General features: G+C 52.4%; 1 protein-coding gene across 3 annotated transcripts in view; it reads right to left on the minus strand.

The window, feature by feature from the left end:
* OTOF (otoferlin) overlaps window positions 1–20,471 on the minus strand; it is a 61,191-nt gene that overhangs the window by 19,616 nt on the left and 21,104 nt on the right. For 2 of the 3 annotated variants that reach the window (XM_032184809.1, XM_032184807.1), the window contains exons 6-17: window positions 10,237–10,310; window positions 9,244–9,370; window positions 8,950–9,004; window positions 7,644–7,775; window positions 7,221–7,283; window positions 6,524–6,608; window positions 5,291–5,450; window positions 4,062–4,248; window positions 3,307–3,493; window positions 2,847–3,070; window positions 1,892–2,000; window positions 566–749 (exon numbers count right to left, since the gene is read on the minus strand). In XM_032184809.1, the coding sequence (XP_032040700.1) occupies window positions 566–749; window positions 1,892–2,000; window positions 2,847–3,070; window positions 3,307–3,493; window positions 4,062–4,248; window positions 5,291–5,450; window positions 6,524–6,608; window positions 7,221–7,283; window positions 7,644–7,775; window positions 8,950–9,004; window positions 9,244–9,370; window positions 10,237–10,310 (1,587 nt within the window). Of the gene's footprint in view, window positions 1–565; window positions 750–1,891; window positions 2,001–2,846; window positions 3,071–3,306; window positions 3,494–4,061; window positions 4,249–5,290; window positions 5,451–6,523; window positions 6,609–7,220; window positions 7,284–7,643; window positions 7,776–8,949; window positions 9,005–9,243; window positions 9,371–10,236; window positions 10,311–13,925; window positions 13,956–20,471 lie in introns of all 3 variants that reach the window. The other variant, XM_032184808.1, reaches the window with a different exon arrangement.

Here is a 20,471-nt window from a genome sequence, read left to right on the forward strand (position 1 = left end):
TGCTGAAATCCATGCCTTATCTCTAGATGGATATTGCCTGCCTCCACGTGGTGCCTGTGACATTTTTCTGTCGTGCAGCTAAATAGAGCAAAGAGGTGAAGCCCAGACCTCTCCTCCGTGACATGCAGTACTGGCAGTGCCCCTCAGGAATGACCTGGCTTTAGATTAGTTTCCTGAATGCATGGAATTTATGTGTACAGGAATGGACCTATTTTCTGAACGTTTTTTGAATCCACTGCCTAGCCTCATCCCATTTTAGCACAGGGTTAGAGCACTGGACAGCCACGAGCATTGGGTGTACAGCTGGCCAGGTGGGGGAGAGGTGAATTCAACCCTTGTTAGACATTAAAAAATCACAGAATCACAGCATATCAGGGATGAGAAGGGACATTGAAAGATCATCTAGGCCACCCCAACTGCTGGAGCAGGGAATGGGGTTTTCTCCATGGGGCACCCGCGTCCCCTAGGCCTGCTAGGCCCCGTGATGGCCCCATGGACACCCAGCACATGTGGGGACACACAGAGCCCATCTCTGTCCTTTTGTGTGGCCGGGTGGGCACATCACCTGTCTGTGACCAGCGGCTTCATGGGCTGGGATGAGGAGACGGAGACCATCTCTCCGTCCTCGCCACCTTCATCCTCGCTCGAGTTCTGCAGCAGCTCAGACTCCTCCTCATCCCCGTCCCCTCCTTCCTTCTTCCTCCGCAGGACAGGCTTGGCTGTGCCATCGATTTGGTTCCCGTAATTACCTCGAGAATAAAACATGAAACGAAGTCACAGGACTGTAATTTATTGGGGTTAAATGGGCTCGGTGACCTGCCTCTCGTTCAGACTGGGGAGGTTTTAGGTTTTATATGCAGGAACCATGGGGGGACGGCAGAGTTCAGCTCTCCGAAATCTTGCCCAGAAGGCACAAATTGATGGCAGATCTCCATCCTCTGCTCTCCATCCCTGCCCCCTGGCTGCTTTACCAGGGCCCTCAATCATCCCTGTTCCGTGTGCTCTGGCACGTGGTAACATGGAAAAGGGGACAGACTCTTGGCTCTGGATCCTTCATTCCCCCCTCTAAATGCTCCCCAAAACCACTGTGAGGAATGTTTTAACAATTCGTGTCCATAAAGAACAATTCTGTTTGAAATGTTTGAATCCTGTCTGCCTCTGGGCCCTGCACTGGCAATTCAATGCTTGAACCACAGCTGCAGTGTGTCCCAGTCTCCCCCTCATTCCTCATTCTAGCCAATTTATCACTTCTTAAATTTATGAACCTGTTTGCTTTTGTTATTCCGGACTTCTATTTCTAACACTGCTATAGATGTGTCTGTGAATGGCTGGGGAAGAATGTTTTAATTACCCGTGTGTCTGGGAGTTTCAGAACAACTGATAACAACTAGTGACTGTTATGGGATACTATGTGGATCTTTGGTATCTGGTTAGGGGGGGGCCGAGAAAGAAGCTGAAAAGCGGCTGGGAGACAAGATTTGAAGAAGGTGTTTTGAAGAAGGTGTTCTGTAAACTTGGGATGGTGCCCAGTAAGTACAAAGGGGAAGAGGAAGACTGCGAGCCTTCAGCATGGAAGACCCCTAGAGACCCCCAGAAGAGACCCCAGAGGAGACCGCGCATGCTCCAGTAGGAGGGACTGCACCCCGGAAGCTAATTTTAATAATCTATTTTTTTAGAAGTAGTAATGAATATGTATTAGTCTAGGAGCATAAAAATCAGCTGCTTGATGTAACTGGTGTGCGTCCTGGTGGAGCGGAGACTCCCGGTGCACCCAGCGCTGTTTGCTTACCTCTATTCCTTTATATTCTTTCAATAAATCCTATTTTTTTATTTAATCCTAATTTGAATCCTGAGCCATTTATAACACCACCCTCGCCGAAACCCAACCAACCTATCGTGACCTCGAAGTTGATGGGTTTGTCACCAATCTTCCTGTCGATCATGGTCGCTTCCAGGAAGGCTCCGAAGAGGAAGAACTCCTCCATCTTCCCAGTGCAGTTCTGCAGGGAAAATCCCATGGATCAGGGTTCAGGCCAGCCTGAGGGATGCCCAGTGCTGGGCAGAGGGGTGCCTGGCCCCTCTCAGCACCCCAAGGACTCTCTGGAGGTGAGGTGCCACCACCTATGGGTTCTCAAGGACACCCTGGGGTGTCCCCCTCAGCCTGACCCACCCGAGGGGTCTCCAGGCTCACTGCAGAGAGAGTTTAGTTGAAGATTTGAGCCTAACGTTTAAATGTGGTGGAGAAACTGAGATAAATGTAGTGGAAAAACTGAGACCAGCCATCCCTCGTTTGTGAGGGACTGTCTAAAGGAGACTCAGGAATGTGAACCTGTTTGTTCTCCAATTGAAATTATCAAACCCTTCGCCTGGATGCTCTCTCAGAACTGGAACAGCTTTATTTCCAGGTGGCTTAATTTCCCCTGGAGGTGAGCTGAGACCACTTCATTTCTGAAATGCACCAGATGTGCACTCACCACCCTCTGAGTGAAGAATTTCCTCCTAACATCTCATCTAAATCTCCCCTCTTGTAGTTTAAAACCATTCCCCCTTGTCCTATCATTATCTGCCCAAGTAAAAAGTTGTTTTGGCTTCTGTTTTAACCCCGTCTTCACGGATGGGAGTGAGAACACTGGAGATGACCCTCATTGTCTCTAACTCCCAGCATCTGAATGATCATAAAACCTGAAACCCTTGCAGGACTTGCTTTCATTGTGCTGGGGGATCCATAATATTTAGGGCAACAGTAAATGAAATCCTCCGATTTTGACACCAGAGATAAATAAATGAGATAACCAAGACTCAAAACTTTCCACTGGAGACTGTAGGGTTAGGGGAGGCTTACGTACATCAGCAACTGATGTGGCCTGCTCGACCTGCACCTCGGTGGAGCTGTTGATCTCCGGGTTGCTGGTGTCCAAGATCTCCACAGCAAGGCTCATCAGAAGCCTGGCTCGGAAGGAGACGCCCTCGCCCAGGCCCTCGTTCAGCTCCTGGTGCTCGTCCATCAGGGTGTAGTTGCGAGTGGAGCCGTACATGTTCACCCACGTGGGGCCGAAGGTGGGCAGGTAGCCTGCAGCAGACCAGACGTGCACGTAGGGAAGGGGGTGTGCAAGGAGGGCACTTTCCTGGTGTGTGCGCAGTGATATGGACTTAAATATGCACATAGAATCATAGGATCATAGAAACACGAGGTTGGAAAGGACCTACAAGATCGTCTAGTGATGTGCGTGGGGAGAGAGCTTGGGCTATCGTGCTACACCTCTGCCAAAGCATTATCTCACCATCTACACCCTGCTTTAGCTTTACCTTTGTCTCCTTCATTAGAGATCTTCCGCAAGTCGATGAAATGGGTACCAATGGCCACGTCATTGACTTTGTCCGAGTCTCGAATCTGGACCTTTATCCGCTTGCACAAGGGGGGGAACATTTCTGTGAAGATGATCTGCTCGTTCCAGAGAGGCTCGTAGCTGCTTTTTTGCACTGATGTCTTCCCCTGCCGAGTGGGACAAGAAGGGTGTTTGACATCTCTTGGGTGGCCTGAGCTCAAAACCCATCACGACCCGAATTCCTCCTTGCTAGTGACCACCAAAACCTGCATTTTGCCATGTGGCTCCCCCCATAACAGGCTCTTCTCCTCTCCTGGGGCTGCTGCCACCCCATCCTAGTCTGCACAAGAGAGGGGAACGTGGCATGCAGCAAACACGGTGGTTTTGTCATGCCTCTGCATCACAGAATCACAGAATTTCTAGGTGGGAAGAGCCCTCCAAGATCACCCAGTCCAACCTCTGACCTAACACCAACAAATCCTCCACTAAACCACATCACCAAGCTCTACATCTAAACGTCCTTTCAAGACCTCCAGGGATGGTGACTCCACCACTTCCCTGGGCAGCCCATCCCAATGCCTTTTGGTAAAGAAATTCTTTACCAAAAAATTTCTTCACCAACCCTTTTGGTAAAGAAGTTCTTCCTAACACCCAACCTAAACCTCCCCTGGTTTTCTTTGTGCCAAGACTGCTCCTGCTCACGTCACCCCCCGGTACTGCACGCAGCTCCCTCACCTTCTGCCCCGCGAAGACCACCTGCACGTAGGGGTCCACCAGGTCCTTGTTCTCCCCAATGAGAGCCTTCTTCACGTTGGCCATGATGCTGGTGTTCATACGGGGCAGCCCCTCTGCTCGATAGATCTTGATGTAGAAACGAGCCCACTGCCTCTCCGCCGGGACCCCGTCTGGGAGGAGGAGGTTCCTGCAACGGCACAAATTGGGCTGGGCACAGCCCTTGGGTGGCCAGGAGAGGCTAATAGGGGTGAGAAGCTGCCCCACTTTCTGAGCACCAGCCCCAGGAGGTGGAAAAAGGGCAATTTCTGCAGCCCTGCATGTTATTGCTGTCCTGCCTCCACCCTGTTTTGGGATGGAGAGGGGTATTTTGTAAGGAAAATCTTCGAGGAGCCCATTGAGGTGCCCTTGGGACAATCTGTGTCCCACCAAATGGTATAAGCATTATTGTCAGTGGTGTCTAGGGGACAATTAAGCTCATTTAATTTAGATATCTAAAGCAGATCATATTAAAGGGATGTCAGAAGAGCCTTTCCTTTATCATAGTAGAAGGGGTGATCATTTTGGGGTAAGACCTGAACTCCACCAAATGCCTTTTACTGGCAGATTTTTTCCTCTTCTGGAAGAAGAAACGAGAGCCTTGGGGGATGATGTGGACAAAATAATTTCTAGAGGAATTGCTGGAGCTGCCCAAGACAAAGTGACATGAATATAACACAGAACAATGACCTGAAGCAGCTCAGGTGGTGCCTCCAGCCCCGGATCCCAGCAAGTCAAGAAAGCTACATGGGCATTTTGCTCCTAGTCTGGGTTTCTGACCATGTGGTGAGAGGCTGGGAAGTGGATTTTAAAGCCTGTGGATGCACATGGAGATATTTAATCAGCCTGAAACATTTGGGGCTAGAAGTATGTTTTAAACACTCCTGGTTTTTGTTTTCTTTTTTTGTTGTTGGTTGGCTTGGTTTGGTTTTTGGTTTTTTGGGGCGGTTTGATTTTTGTTTTTCTTTTCCTTTCACAGCCTCTTTTAGAGGGTCTGTAGGGTGGCAGGGTCCTATTTTCTCTCTGAAAAATCAGCTTTTTCGGTCCCTCTGGTTTCATTGCACAAGGTAAGCATGGGCATAAGAGGGGTGATCTGGAAATGCCTCTGTCCTCATACAACCCAAGGTAAAGAGGCACGAAAAGTGCCTTTTTCCCAAGAAAGGCTGTGTGAAGCTGGCTCTGCAAATCCTTACCCTTCGATATCGTCCTCCTCTGTCTCGTTGGCTTTGTGTGGAGTCTTGATGTTGTCACCCTTCCCTACGACGGCGATGTCACACTTCAGGTACCCCTTCAGCCCGGCCGTGAGGTCCTCGGGGTCGGACAGGATGGCCCACTTGTGGTAGAACTGGTGCTCTGGAAGCCAGGGGACAAGACAGTCACTGTCAGAACGGAGCACAGCAGGAATTTGGGCAGAAACTCCCGAAAAATTCATTAAAAGATCTGTCTCGTGTTAAAGACAGAGAAACGATGGGATAAACTGTCTGAAGAGGGATGTAGCCTCGAAGTCATTAAGGCCTAACGTGCCTTCTGGCTGGTGTGAGACAGATTTCATCCTCATGCAGTGATTTTGGAGCTATCTTTTCCAAAGGGATGCTGATGTGTTCAGCTCTGGCATGCTGCAAGTGTGGAGCCCTCAGAGGGGCAATGATCTCCTGCGCAGAGCAGGCATTTCGCAGGTCCCCTGGGTGTGTGTTTGCTTTGTCAGCCCCCCAGGCAGGGCTCAACGCGATTCCCTGATTCAGGGACTGGGCTTTTTAGGCAGAAGTGGACCGAATGAGCTTTCCAGGGACCCCTCTGCACCTCCTTTACACAACTCCCTAATCCCACCCGCGCCTGCTCTCGTTGCCCGTGCTTAAGGACAGAATGCCAAAAGCGTTCACTTCTGGTTTACAGTTCTATAAAACAAGTTTCCCTGAAGCAGATGTGCTATAAACGAGGCCCATAATCACACAGCAGATTTCAGGAGCGCTCGTTAGGCCCATCTGCACTGAGTCACTGCGGGCTTCATCAGCAGCCAGCAACACGGCAGCAGCGCTCATCAACCTCTTTCTCTTTTTCATTGCACATTCTCCCTTTCTTGGTTTAAATGCGAGCCTTTAAGATCCTCCTAGGATCCCAGGACCTTGGGCTATTTGAATGGTCAATGCCTTGCTTGCAAAGCAACCCTGGGCTTCTGCAGAGGGTCAGCGGAGAGCTGGCACGTGCAGAGGTGCCACCTTACTCCAGGTGGGACATGCCACCTCCTTTGAAGGTGCCAAGTGCTCTTTCTTGGCCACAGAGGGAGTACAGGTGACTGGCTTATGTCTGGGACACTAATTAAGTGAGATTGGCATCAGCCAGAGGAGCAGTGCCTGCCTGGCCACCTTGCAAAGGCATTTATTTAGAGGCGCAGGCACGCACGGTGGTCCCACAACGTGGCCACGTACCCGGCTGGGTGTAAACGGTTCCAACATCCATCTTGAAGGAGCCTACCAAAGTCCCGCTGCGCAGGAGGTTTTTTGAGTGGATCACCTGGAAATCAAGGGGAAAACAAATCAGAGATTTGCCCATACCCTGGCTTTTTTCCAGATGTTTAATGTCAGGCAGGAAGGGAGCTGGTGATGCATTTTCCTTGCTCAGTGCAGGACCTTAGTCTGTACTAGGACCCTAAGAGGCAGAGCTGGCAGCTCTTGCTTAGCAGTCTTGCAAGCCTGTATTATTTAGATTGAATAGAAACAATGCAAAGAAATTCATTTTTTTTTGCACCAAGGTGCAGTTTTCCAGCCACTATGGCAACAGGACACCAGGACATTTACATGAAAGGTCTTTAGGATGATCAAAATCGGTGTCCTAATTAATTCCTGTTGTGGGAGAAATTGTACAGCCGATCTGTGCATGGGATGGATGTGGGGGCTCCTAATTAGTGAGCTAAAAAAACAACAATCAGCCACAGAGGGCACAGCAGACATGGCAGTGGAGCTGTGTGGCCCCAGCAATTGAATGCCAGTGGCAGAGAGGGACCAGTTCATAGGACTGAACACCTCAGCTCCTGTCAGGGACCTTACATCCATTCCCAGTGCATGAGCAAAATGGGGTCGTTTTCCTTAAAACCTGGTAAAAAGGACAATGCAATGTCTCACTCACGGACAGCTTGATGATCTTGTCGAACATGACGTCTGGGGGCACGTGGAAATCGAAGACGAAGTACTGAAAGGGAAAGGGCAGGCATGAGGGCAGGAGAGCAGATCTTTTGGGGAAGAAAGACAGCATTATGGTGCTCAGACTGCCAGGAAAACCCCAGCTCCTGGCAGCATCTGCGGTCTGAGCAAGCAGGAGGAAGCACTGACTGCTTGGAAAAACCGAGAAGAGGTCGGCACAGATCACTTTGTACCATTTGTAAAATGCCAGAGGGCAAAGGCTCCCTTTCTTTTTCTCTGTGGTTTGAGATTTCATCTTATCCCAACAAAAACTGACAGAAGAAAGAGACCCCGGGTGGCAAGAAATCCCATTTAATTGACTGTGTAGAAACAGGGGGGGGCTGTGAGCATCGCTGGGGGACAGACCCACCTCGTTGTAGTAAGGGCAGTTGGTCGATTCCTTCATGGACGTGTATTTCTTTTCCTCTCCGACCTCCACGCAGACCACGGGGTCCATGTTGAGCCCCACCAGCTGCCGGGCCTCGATGATGGTGATGCTGACCTGCGGAGAGGGATTCGTGGGCCTTTCCCCCTCGAGGGCAGCATCAGATGCTGCTCCTGGACTCCCATTTTGGTTTTGAAGCGTTTTCATCACCGTGTTGGCAGTTTTGGGGTTTCCTTCTCACACCAAAGACACCAAGCTGCTCAAACAAGCCCGAGAGCTGCGAGGCGGTGAGAGCAGGAGACCCAGGGCATCCCTGATCCTTCAACCCCAGAGCATGGAGCATGGGTTTGCTTCCCACAAAACATAAATTCCGGGGGATTTGGGGAGGAGAGGCTTGGTTGGTGACACCCCAGCTGGCCTAAGATGCTTCTGCTAGAAAATACAGAGGGTGCAGTGCTCCTGCAAGGCAGCTGAGAAAGGGTAACAGAGACCCCTGAGGAGGAGGGCATGGCACCGTTCTGAAATCCTCTCCTGGCAGTGCTGAAATAACCAGAACTTGTGTCCCTTCTGTCTGTTGGCTGCATTTCCTTCCCCCTCTTTATGTTCTGGTTGTACCTCTCCTGAACCAAGCACACTCACTGCCCGAAAGCCTCGCTGTTCGGTCTAGGTTCATTATGAGTCTAATTAAACCTCCTCCACATACATACTGCTCCTGTTTGGTCTCGTCTGGGATGCACAAGCGGATCTGGCAATGCTCCGCAATAAATCTCTCACAAAAATCGTTCTTTGCATCCTTCCGAGGTGTCCCCAGGAAGGTGTTGCTGTGCCAAGAGGCCAGGACATAAAGCGAAATTGCTGCCGACTCGGCACGCCTCGGTGAAAATGAGGAGAGAAACCAACTTATGAGTCACGCCGGCTCCAACTGGTGAAAAAAATGGGAGCAATATGGCTCATATGAGCCTGGGGAAGCCAAATGTGTGGTTCTTCTAGTGCCTTGGAGGTGGGCTGCTGCTATTATGGGTTAATCTGGGCTTTCTGGGCTGATAGGATGATTGGGTTCAGGATGGGGAGCCACACCAGCAAGTGGCTTAATGCAGAGCGCGTCCTCCTGGTCCCCGAGCTGTCCCACGAGCCGAGGGGGACCTGCTGGGGTGAGGAGCTCCTGCTCCTCAGGCAGTGACTCTGCTGACATTTGTGGTCTGAGGAGGTTCAAATAAAAGCCCTTGGTCTGCTTCTTCCTCTCCTAAAAGCCTCCTGTTGAGCATCCTCCCCTCCAAGAGCCGTCGCCTACCTGGTAATCCATCGGCCTCCCAGCACTCGGCTCCATTTTGATGTCGGGCTTGGACCTTTTTGGGGGGGGAGCAGAGGGAACCATCAGTCAGTGGACTTGCTGCCGGATGGGACAGAGCATGGGCAGCCCTAAAATCTTCAGGGAAAACCCTTCAATGTGAGGAACACAAACTGCAAGCCACCGCGGCACATTTTGTGGGACATTTCCAACAATGCACGGGATGACGTGATTTTTCCTTTACCCCCCTGTGCCAGCGTGCCCCCACTGCTTGCACAAGCTCACGTTGGCCCTCACCTTTTATTCGAGACATTGGTGGTTACGGCTGTGACGGAGGCCAAGGAGATGGTGTCCGGGTCCAGCCCCCCTCCGAGCCTCATGGCTTTTCGGTCCAGGTCTTCTGCCTCCAGAACAGCGGGTTCATCTGCACAGGCACACGGAGACAAAGGAATGCCTCTCGTTGTTTCCACCCAATGAATAATTAAAGGTGCAGAAAAAGGTAACCAATACGTCCTATCGACCTCCCCCCGATAACACAGAGAACAACGGGCGCCGGCTCGGCTCACAGGCAGCCCGGTCCGAAAAGGATTAAAAAAGGAGGTTTGCCTCACGTGGCATTTTATTCCACCCGGGGAACGTGCTGTGTACGGCTTTGTGAGGGCAGCAAGCTTTGGAAAAAAATGAGAAATGAGAAACGGCTTGGACTGCAAGGGGTAAAACAACACTGGAGCAAGACTGCTCCTGGGGTGCAGGTTTCCAGCCTCTTTACCAGCCTAGGCAGGCCCCCAGCTCGCTGCAGGAGCAAGGAAAATGGTTTTAAAATAAAGGAGGGGAGATTTAGATGAGGTATTTGGAGGAAATTCATCGGTTAGGGGCTTGCCCTGTGGGTGTCCCATCCCTGGCAGTGCCCAAGGGCCATGGCAGGGGATTGCAATGGGGTGGGGGGCTTTAGGGTCCCTTCCTCCTTCCCCACAAGAAGGCACTGCCCCGACTCTTTGTCGTTGAAACCCAATCTTTGATCTGGATGGAAACAGCAACAAATTTCTGACTGCTGCCCCTCGTGTGTCTCCGGGAAGGCGTCTGGTTTCAGGCAGCCCCGCGGCGGCTGAGCCCATCCAATTCCCCATGGAGATCTCTTCTTTCTGCACCAAGAACTCCCTGTCCCTGAGTTATGGATGGGCTGTGGCCAATGTGAGCCCCTCGTGGGGTCTCTCAGGAGCTTTTCTGGGGTGTGGGAGATGCTGGAAAAGCAGCACAGCAGCGGGGAACACTCCTCCTCCCGGCACCTACCTTGCTTCCGATGGTCATCCTTTGTGGGACGCGCCTTGCCAAGCTTCATGGCTGAAAAAACTCCTTTCCCAGCTCTGAAAGGGAAAAAAATTTAAAAAATAAAATAAAATTGAGTCCTGTGTTTTCAGTGCAGTTGTCCTGGATTTGGGTGTGAGAAATGTAGGAGCTTTCCACGGGTCAAAGCAAGAGAGGAATGTCAGCCGAAAGAGCAGACACGGACAGCTGCAAACAAGGGCCAGGACACCAAAGTCCCCATAAATGCACTGCCTCTGAGTTTCGGGCCTCGTATTTTCTCAGGAATGCCCCAAACTGGGATAAAACTCGAGGCTGGAGCACAGCAAACAGAGCAGCACCAGCAAACCTTTCCTCCTGCCCCATGGCCCCGCTCTCTGCTTGCCCCTGCTGCTCCCTTTCTCTCCTGACCCCTGTGCGATTGCTCCCTAGGGCAATTACCTAAAAAAAAATAAATAGTTCACTAAAAATTACCAATTCTAGCCACCTTGGTGTGAAAAATCAGTAATGTCTTTGGCTAGGTGTGCTGCAAAGCTGTGCAGGTGTCTCTTGCTTGCAGGGGACCAGGGTAGGGGATCCCAACTGCTCTCTGGGAGCCAAAAATATTTGGCAGCTGGAGCTCAAAATTCACCTTGTTGTTAACCTCCATTTACACCTCGTCCAGTTCAGAAGGAAACGAGACAAAATTCAAGTGTTTTTTTAAAAGGATGCATCTCGGGGTGTTTTCTCAGCTCACCCCATTTTAATGAATTTAATTCATTAAATTTACCATTTAAATGAATTTAAACCATTTAAATGACCATTTAAATGAATTTAATTTCTAGTCCCTGGCTTGCTCTGCTACAGCGGCAAATGCTCTGAGCTGCGTACAGCACGGCACTGCAGGGTGACCAAAAATGCCCTCAAAATGCAGCGCTCAGCACACGACAGGATTATCACAACACCGGACTGCTCTGAAATACAGATTGAACCAAAGGTCAGAGATTGCTGAAGGCAACAACGGATTTGCAGGCATTTCCATGAGGATTTTTCACTCTTATTTGGGTGCAAGTCCGTGCTGCTGGTTGCAAAGAGTTGGGAGCTGCAGAGCTGCACCCGGCTGGAGGTAATGCGGATTTTTAGCCTCAAGAATCAGCTGAAAATCCCCAAAAGCAGCCACAGCAGCTGCAGCAGTGAAACCAGCAGAAGCAGGATCAGACGGTGCGATAACTCCTTTCTAAATGAAAGAGCAAATTGCCGGAGAGGTGCTTGGGCTTTAGCTGGGGTGAAGCAGTGCTCGAGGTCTCCGGGCACTCTCTGGTGGCTGTGACTTGCCCGCAGGACCCCCAGTCAGGGGCAGCCTGGAGGATGGGTGAGGAGTGGGATCTGTGTTCCCAGAGCTGTTTTGGGGGCAGCAGCACTGTTAAACCCTCTGAAAACACCCTTATTATGAGAAAAAAAACAGCAGCTCAGGCTGTAAAACTCTGCTTTGAGGCTGCTTCCCCCTGCCAGGTTTCCTTCCAGCCCCTCGGCAAGCTGCACACCTCCAGTGCTGGTTCTGTTCCCTTCTTCTCCAGGAATTTCTTAAAAAATGGGGGAAAAAATCCCACCAGTCCCTGAGCTGTCGTGCAGGCAATTTGCTTGCGGATGGCTGGTGATAAAATCGCTGTATCTGTCCGGGGAATTTAATTCCAGAATCGTGGAATGGTTTGGGCAGGCAGGGAGCTTAAAGGTCCTGGGCTGGCTTGGGGCCATGTGGGACAAGACACGTGGCTGTGGCACTAGGGGACATGATTTAGGGATGGGACTGGGTCAGGTTGGTGGCCCTGGAGGTGCTCAAGGCCAGGTGGGAAGGGATTTTGGGCAGCCTGGTGTGGTGGGAGGTGTCCCTACCCATGGCAAGGGGGTGGAACTGGGTGGTCTTTAGGGTTCCTTCCAACCCAAACCATTCCAGGATCCCATGAAAAGGCCCCAGAAATGGGAAATAGATATCCTGAGAGCTTCTAGCCCACCCGTGAGATGAGCCTCAGCCCCAGAGCAGGGTTCAGAGGGCACCCGGCCACGTCCCCATGCTCGGCTCAGCCCCCCCTTCTTCCCTCACCCTGCCCCTCCTGGTGTTCCCCCGGGCACTGCAGCCCCAGGGGGATGAGTATTTAGGAAACAGCCACAGAGGAAAACCAAAAAACACACAAAGGAGTGGATTTGGGTGGGTTTTGGCAGCGTACATGGCAAATATCAAGGAGAAGGGAAGAAGCAAAGGACCAGGAGGAAGCCATCCCAAGTGCTTTGGGGGCAGGCACCCAGGTAACCCCCCCAGCAGCTCCGACCCCATCCCAAACCCCCTCGGTCACCTTCTCCAAGCCAGATGAGCACCGACAGCTCCCAATTGCTGCCCCCATCCCCTCCCCATCCCGCGGGGGCACTACCTTCACCCGCTGGCCGCCAGGAGACACGGGAAGAGCTCCGCCGAGACGGGAGATCCACCAACATCTACGGCAGGACGGCCATCCCCTCGTGCCCCATGAGCAGGGACGGGCAACCCTGGCCAAAATCCACCTTTTTGGGCACAGCAGGGGTTTTGGCAGCGTTAAGGAAAGGCCGTGCCAGCCCCTCTGTTGCTCCTGCCGGGCTAAAACACGCAGGGGAGGCGGCAGGAGCCGGCGGAGAGCTGATACTGTCCCCACATGAATATTACATGAGCTGTGAACCTGAGATGCCAGCACAGGCTGTGCCACAACCCCCTCTGCCACTGCCTGGCTTTAGCCTCCTGCAGCACCCTCCAAAATCGTGCCAGCTGCTGGCCCGCTGCAGCCTGCTTTGGTGTCTCCAAGCGAGCTTTGCCCTGTATTAGACACCAGAGCATCCACGCAGCCTCCCACGGTGTGCTTCCCGCGGATTTTCTGGTGCCTAACAAGGGTTTGAGATGATAAATTGTCTTGATCTGATGGAGGAAGGCACGTCCACAATTTTGCAGCTCCAAGGAGAGCACAGCTCGCAGCAGACCTGCAGCACGTGCAGGGAGCTGTGAGCAGCCCCTCTCCTGGGCAGCTCCTGGTTAACGATCTGGTTGTGGGTTCCTGGTTAATTATTCAGGGGTAGGACACTCGAATCATTGCTTTTTACTGGGGAGCTGAGAGCAGGGAAAGAGAGCGGGGCTGTCACAGCTCATTTCTCTGCAGGAATTTTGTCCATAAAGTAGGTTCTGTCCCCAATGTGTGCCAAGGACAGACCCCAGAGCCACACCACCCTCCAGCCCAGGCTGTGCTGGAGACCCCATCCCAAACCCCAACCCCATCCCCAGCCCTTTTCTCCCTCTTCCACCCAGCCTGTGAGGGCGACCAGCAAGGACCAGGCTATCCAGGGCAGTGATTTTTCTCCCCACCTCTCTGGGACCGACACAAGCAACTGGGATAAAAACAAGGCAAGAGGTGAAGAAACGCGTACGCGTGGATGATGTGGCAGCCTGAGCCGTGGGCACGGAGCTGCAAAGGTGGTGCCAGGTCTTGTTGGCTGATAACCCGTGCCAAACCCCTCTCCTGCCCCAAATATCCAAGAGACCCGAGCTCCTCCGGACCCGAGAAGCTCAGATTTTAAGATTTAGGGAAGGGGAGAGCACAGCAGGTACCAGGCCAGCCCCAAGGTGAGCTAAAACAGCTGGAAATAAGGAGGAGGAGAAGGAGTGGAGAAAGCAAACCTACTTGTGCTCCTTTGTCTTCTCTCTGCCTTTGCTGGAGCCGGTGGCCGGGCATCGGGGGAACAAAAAGCAAATGAATTTCAGTGTGTTTCAGGAGCTCCAGCCAGCCCAATAAAGCAGTTTTTCGTCCTGCATCTCCCCTGCTTCTCAGGGGTGCTCCCCATCCCCAGCTGTGGCCATGGACATCTTTTCTCACCCAAAAATTAGGTGCAGGAGGAGCGGGGCTCTCCTGCTCAGGTCAGCTTGGAGCTGGGGGACAGCCGAGGAAATCCACCCAGAAAAGCAAACGCTGATGGCAACAGCTCGGCTGGGCCATCTGCATTATAAATCTGCCCAGGGTGGAGAGGATTTAAATCGTGAGTCAGGTACCTGAATGGCAACACGAGGTGTCTCTTCTCTCTGCCCTTAGCCTTAGCTCTGCAACCACAAAGTTCAGGTGAGATTCGTCCTGATGCGGTGACAAAACTTGCACCCGCCTTCTGCGCTCAAAGTCTTGCTCAGCAGCATGCAGAAAGCACCGAAAAAGCCCAGCTCACACGCGTGCCAGAGGAGGAGGTGGGAATGGGATGTAGGGATGGAGGGAGGGAGGGAGGGAGGGAGGGAGGGGTGGATGGATGGATGGATGGGTGGGTGGATGGATGGGTGGGTGGATGGATGGATGATGGATGGGTGGATGAAGGGATGGATGAAGGAAAGGAAGGAAGAGAGAAGAGAAGAGAAGAGAAGAGAAGAGAAGAGAAGAGAAGAGAAGAGAAGAGAAGAGAAGAGAAGAGAAGAGAAGAGAAGAGAAGAGAAGAGAAGAGAAGAGAAGAGAAGAGAAGAGAAGAGAAGAGAAGAGAAGAGAAGAGAAAGGAAAAGAAAAGAAAAGAAAAGAAAAGAAAAGAAAAGAAAAGAAAAGAAAAGAAAAGAAAAGAAAAGAAAAGAAAAGAAAAGAAAAGAAAAGAAAAGAAAAGAAAAGAAAAGAAAAGAAAAGAAAAGAAAAGAAAAGAAAAGAAGAAAAAAAAAGAGGAAGGATGGAATGGCACTGCGATAGATGGACAGAGACACAGACCTATATGGAAGTGGACAGATGGAGGGATGAATGGAAAGAATTGCATTGACAGATGAATGGAAAGGAATTCAATGAGATGGATGGATTTTATTGAGATGGATCAATGGACAGATGGAGAAAATAGCATTAGGATGAGGTGGTGGCTAGTAAGAACTGTATTGGGGTGGATGGATGGATGGATGGATGGATGGATGGATGGATGGATGGATGGATGGATGGATGGATGGATGGATGAGTGGGTGGATGGATGGATGAGTGGGTGGATGGACTGATAGCTAGGCAGACAGATAAATCCAATCCTCCAAGCTCCTTCAGAAGGCTACCAAGTAAAAGGATGTCCTTGTTGGTCATAGGGGAGAATAGACCAAACCCAAAGCCCTGCCCTTTGGGGAGGAGGGAGTGGGGTGAGCACAAGAAAGCTCTGCCCCCCAGTAAGAAAAGGGCAGGAAGAAGTTAGGATCCTTCTTTGGGGCCAAACACCGTGCAGGGATATGCCAACACACGCCACCTGCATGCACACAGCATGCCCAAAGGGCCTGAGACAAGAAGGGAAACCATCCCCGGTACCTGAGGTCTTCGGGGTCTTCGCTGTTTGGAAGAGACACAGCCAGGAGGATGAATGTGAGGAAGAACCAACCCCCCAAGCAGATGAACCCTCCCACGGCCCACGGGAGCCCACCAAAATAGGGGAAAGGAGCACCAGCTGCCCTCCCCACCCCAGGAGGATCTCCTGGAGATGATGCTGAGGTTCATTCGCTGCAATGCACAGCGAAGGGCAAGGTCTTGCTCTGGTTTTGACCAGCACTTCATGGCCAGTCAGTGAGGAGGCACCGTCCTGGCAGCAGGACAGTGATCCTATCCCAAATTCTGCATCCTCTCCACCTCCCCCAGCAGCAAAGCACAGACCTCCTCCTGCATCTCCTCCGGTGACCGACCCTGCGTCAGCGCAGGGCTTGGCACTAAATGTTTTTTTTAAGGTCCCTTCCAGCCCAAACCATCGCAGGATTCCCTAATTTTATGACCAGGATGGGCCAGGATGAGGGCGACCCCCCACCAGCCACGACGTTTTGGTACCTTGCTACTGACTTGTATCCGTCGTTGAACTTAATCCTTGGCGAGGCACCAAAAAGAGAGAAAAACAACCAAACAACCAAACCGTCAGGCTTCTTGAAGCATCCCACCAGCAGCAGGGCACACGACGACCTGGTCAGTGCCTTCCAGGTTTCTCCAGCCCAGCTGCTGGTTGCTGCTGCTGGATGTGCCCAGGATGTGCTGCTGGATGGTTTTTGGGAGATGGTTTCATTGCCTTTTCTCAGGACAAAAAGGACCCAGGTTGGCCAATTGTGCTGGTGGAGGCAACGTGCAACACCACAGACGTGTGTGCCCAAATGGTTTCCATCACCAAATCCAACGCCAGAGCTTGGCAGCGACGCCAGCTTTGGATCAAACGAGCTGTGAGGGTAATTAGTGAAGGGCAGAGGGCTGAACCCGGTCGGGCACGGTTTGGGTCTGCTGGGCACGGACAAAAAAAAAAAGGCACGATCAATAATTCACCGTGCCCAGATTGCTTTCGGCTGAGGGCTCTGTGCTGCCCATCAATATTTCAAGGCCAGCAGCTATCAGGTGATGCGTGGCGGGGGCTCGGGTTCAAGGCGGTGGGCAGAGGCGATGCGCACACAGCCCCATCCCACCGAAATTTGGGCAGCAGCGCTCTGGAAGTGCCCATCAGAGGGAACCCAGGGGCAAATAGATGGCAAATGGATGGATCAGGGCTCCACGCAGCTCGTGTTGGGCACTGCGAGGTGAGCAGGAGACCGGAGACCCCTGGTGAAAGGCACAGAGCTGGATGTGGCAGATCTGGGCCCCCCAGGTTTTGACATTTTGGCCTGGATTTAAGGAATTGGCCTCTGGAGAGCAAGACTTTGAGCGTGGGGGTATTTACCTAAAGTGCTGATCTTCTTCTGCGTCGTCTCCAAGGCTGGGGCATTTACAGAGAGAGGGTGGAAAAATTGTGATAAGAAGTCAGAGGGCTCCTCCGTTGTGCCAGAGTTTTTAAAAAAGGGACGATTTGTTCCAGGACAGGATAACCTCAGAGCACAGCACCACAGCAGAGCACTCCCCGCATGCCTGGGGACCCACAACCAGTTTGAGCTGAGCCTCACACCGGTCCCTGCAGCCCCGGCACGCTCTGTGCCCCCGCAGACTGGTTTCTGGGGCTGAGACTGGTCGAACTGGTGGAGCTGAACTGGTCCCCTCCGTGCCAACCTCCTTCCTCCCCTCTGCCCTTCTCCATGGGGTGAATTTGCTCAGAGAGCTGGGGAGCTGCCGGGTGTTGGCAGGACTGCAGGGACAGGGGTGAAGCCCCCCGTCCCAGGGCTTTGTCCCAGAGGTGGGACAGGCTGCACCGACATTTTCTGCATCTTTCCCTTCCCATTGCAAGCTTCCAGCCCTGTTATTCCTGAAAAAAAATGCCTCTTTTGGATAAATCACTGCAATCTCCCTATTTTTTTTTCCAGGATAATAAAAATAAACAACAATCAGTGGGCTGGGACCCCCATTTCCAGGGGGAACACGGGGACCCTCCGCCTGCCTCCAGCCGTGTGTGCAAGCAGAGGATGAGCCCAGGCTCCCAGGGGATCCATCAGGCAGGGGCCAAGCCATAAAGAAGCCACGTCTGGGGGCTGTATTTTAGGATTTTTTTCCCAAAGAACAGCCTCCTGCTGTCGTTCAGCCTGCCTCTGAAATAACAAAAAAAATAATAATAAAAAAAATAGCAAAATGGCTTTGCGTCTGCACTTTCTCACCAGGAATCCTGCTGGGACTTTTTTGGGGAGCAAATGGTTGTTCCTTTGCACCTGGGGCCAACCCCGATGTTGGCCACCCCTTCCCATCCACCCGCACCCACCTCCGAGCTCCTGTGCCCAGCTGCAGGAATTCAGCCTCAGGGGCCGGTGGGTTTGGGGACAAAGCTGTTTTTGTCCAGAATATAAGCTCGTTCCTCTTGCATGAGCATCTTTTGGGAACTGCAGTTGTTTTTCTGGTGATGGAAGAGGGACCTGGAGCACCTGATGGAGGAGTTTGCCTGCGGGGCTGAGCTGCAGGCAGCTCCCTTGGTCCCAGCTGGCAAATTCCTAGCAAGCACGGCACTATTTATGTGCTCCTGGTTGCTGCTGCTGCTCTTCCCCTTTCAGGCCCGTTTGTTCTCCCCTCCTGCACCTTCCCAGGAAAGGGAATTGGCTGAAAAACAAAATAATGTCCCCAACGAGCTGCAGCCACGTACCCCTGCTCTGCCAGATTAAAGGTGCAAGGGCACGCTGCCTGCCTTTGAAGACAAACTGCCTGGCACACATCGCACCCATCCTCATTTTCCCCATCCAAATAAAGGTTTTGGATGGGAAATAATCCCAAATGTGCCCTGTGGGGCTGGGCCCTGGTGTCAGCTTGGTGCCTGGGTTTTACCTGAGCTTCTCTTCGCTGCATCTCCTCCCCGAACCCTTTCTGGGCACGGTGGGGGACAAACCACAGCACTGCACGGCAAGAAAAACCACTGCAAACAGAAACACACATCACAGGGAGCTTGTCCCTGCTCTGGACAGGGCTGGTCTCAGGTTTTGGGGACATCTGTGGAGGAGGAGAGGCCTCTCGGGCGAGGCAGCACCCCACAGCCTTTCCTCCTGCATCCCAGCCCCCGAGCATCCTTTCCAAAGATGCTGCTGAAGCTCTCCTGCAACTGAGAAGTGGGAATCCAGCAGCAACACTTGTGGGACATCCCCGGGGACACGGCAGGAGCAACGCAGCACTTGCACACCCCATGGCCACCAGCACGGGTGGGTGCTGGCTGCCTCCCTACCTCGTGCTGAGGGAGCCCTGGCTAAGGGTGTCCCCCTCGCCCAGGAGCTCGTCTTCGCTGTGGTAATACATCTCGTCCTCTTCCATCCTGCGGGGGGTGGTGAGATGGGAAAAATGAGGCCCTTTCCTCCCTGGTGTTCGTACTGGGGCTGATATTGATGGGACCGAAGCCCCCTGTGCTCCTGCTGCGGGACAAATCTTCTCCATCCCCTTTTCTCCTTGGGACAAAGGCAGCAGGAGAAGCCCGGGGCCACCCTCATGCACTTATCCTCATGATATCTTGCTTGGGGCAGTGATTAGAGCACGCCCTGCAATTTTGGGGTGACTGCCTGCTCCTGGGATGCCCAGGGAAGGAGCTGCAGCAGCCTGGCTCCGGGTGAGCCCTGCGGACGAGATTTTTTTGGAAAACATTGGATATCAAGGAAAAAATGCTGCCAAGTTTCAGAGGATTTTGCCAGACTGTGACCCCTGAGAGCTGCTCTCCCTCCTGCTGAGCTGTGGGGGAAATGCAGCGAGAGGATCAGGGCTGAGTAGGATTTGCCGTGGTGGTGTTCAACCCGCACACGTCCCTGCTGCTTGTTCCTAAACCTCTGCATTCATTTCAGCTCCCTGGTAGGAAAGAAGGGTCACCCACTGGGTGCAAACCAGCCTCAAAAAGTCCTTCTGCACCAGCACGGGGGCAGCTCAGCCACCTCCAGCTGTAGGGGCAGGATGGGACCCTGCGAGGGGGCTCTGCAAGCAGGGCTGTGCCCCAAGACCCCTCCCCAAAGCCCCGCGCCTCCCATTTGCCTGAAAATCCACAGGTTTCGGCCCGGTTCACACAGTTAATTAAGTGCCTAGGAGCGATGCGGGCGACTGGGAATATATTTCTTCAATCCCACCATGGGGAAAAAGAAATTTTGCCCTTATATGGCCGTAATAAAGCACTAAATGCAGGCAGAAAGCAAACACTGCCAGCGCACACGACTGCGGAGCCGGCACAGCTGCAAGTATTTTTGGTGTAAATATATATATATTTTTAAAATTGGCCAATTCCTAGGGTTATTCCTAGATTCACCTTGCAAGCGGTTGGGCTGCGACCCTCAGCCAGGGGCTGTGTGGTGCTGGGGGGTACAGAGCGACCGGAGCACCCAGCTCTGCGCCCCCCATGCACTGCTCCTCCCTCCTCTACTGGTTACCAATTTCCACGAGATTTTAAGCAAGTTCAGGGCTTTGAGGGCTCCGTTTTTCCAGCGGGGTTCAGGAGCTACTGGAGTGGGAGCCAGGCAGGTGGAGTGACTGTCACGGACAGCACAACTACACAAATGACATAAATTTGCCTGAAAAAAATTTGCTTGGCAGCCTGAGAACCCGGTGCTGTTATACGCGAGTGGTTTGACACTTGCAAAGCCCTCCTGTTGCCTAAAAGCTGGATGAGGGGGTTCAGAGCACCCAGCCCAGCCCAAAAGTGATGCCAAAGAGCTGGAAGCTAACAGAAAGGTGGTAACAACATCCCTTAGAGGCCTGGAGGTGTCCCCTTGTCATCCAGGGGTTCTCAGTGAACCCAAAGAGCTCGCCTTTCCTGGCTTGGGATGGAGATTTCATTTAAGTTTGGTGACGTTTAGAGGGACAAAGCAGAAAACAGGGCTTATCAGCATCCCTGGTGTCTCC

This window comes from Aythya fuligula, chromosome 3, assembly GCF_009819795.1.
Source record: "Aythya fuligula isolate bAytFul2 chromosome 3, bAytFul2.pri, whole genome shotgun sequence".
NCBI classification, from domain to species: Eukaryota; Metazoa; Chordata; class Aves; order Anseriformes; family Anatidae; genus Aythya; species Aythya fuligula.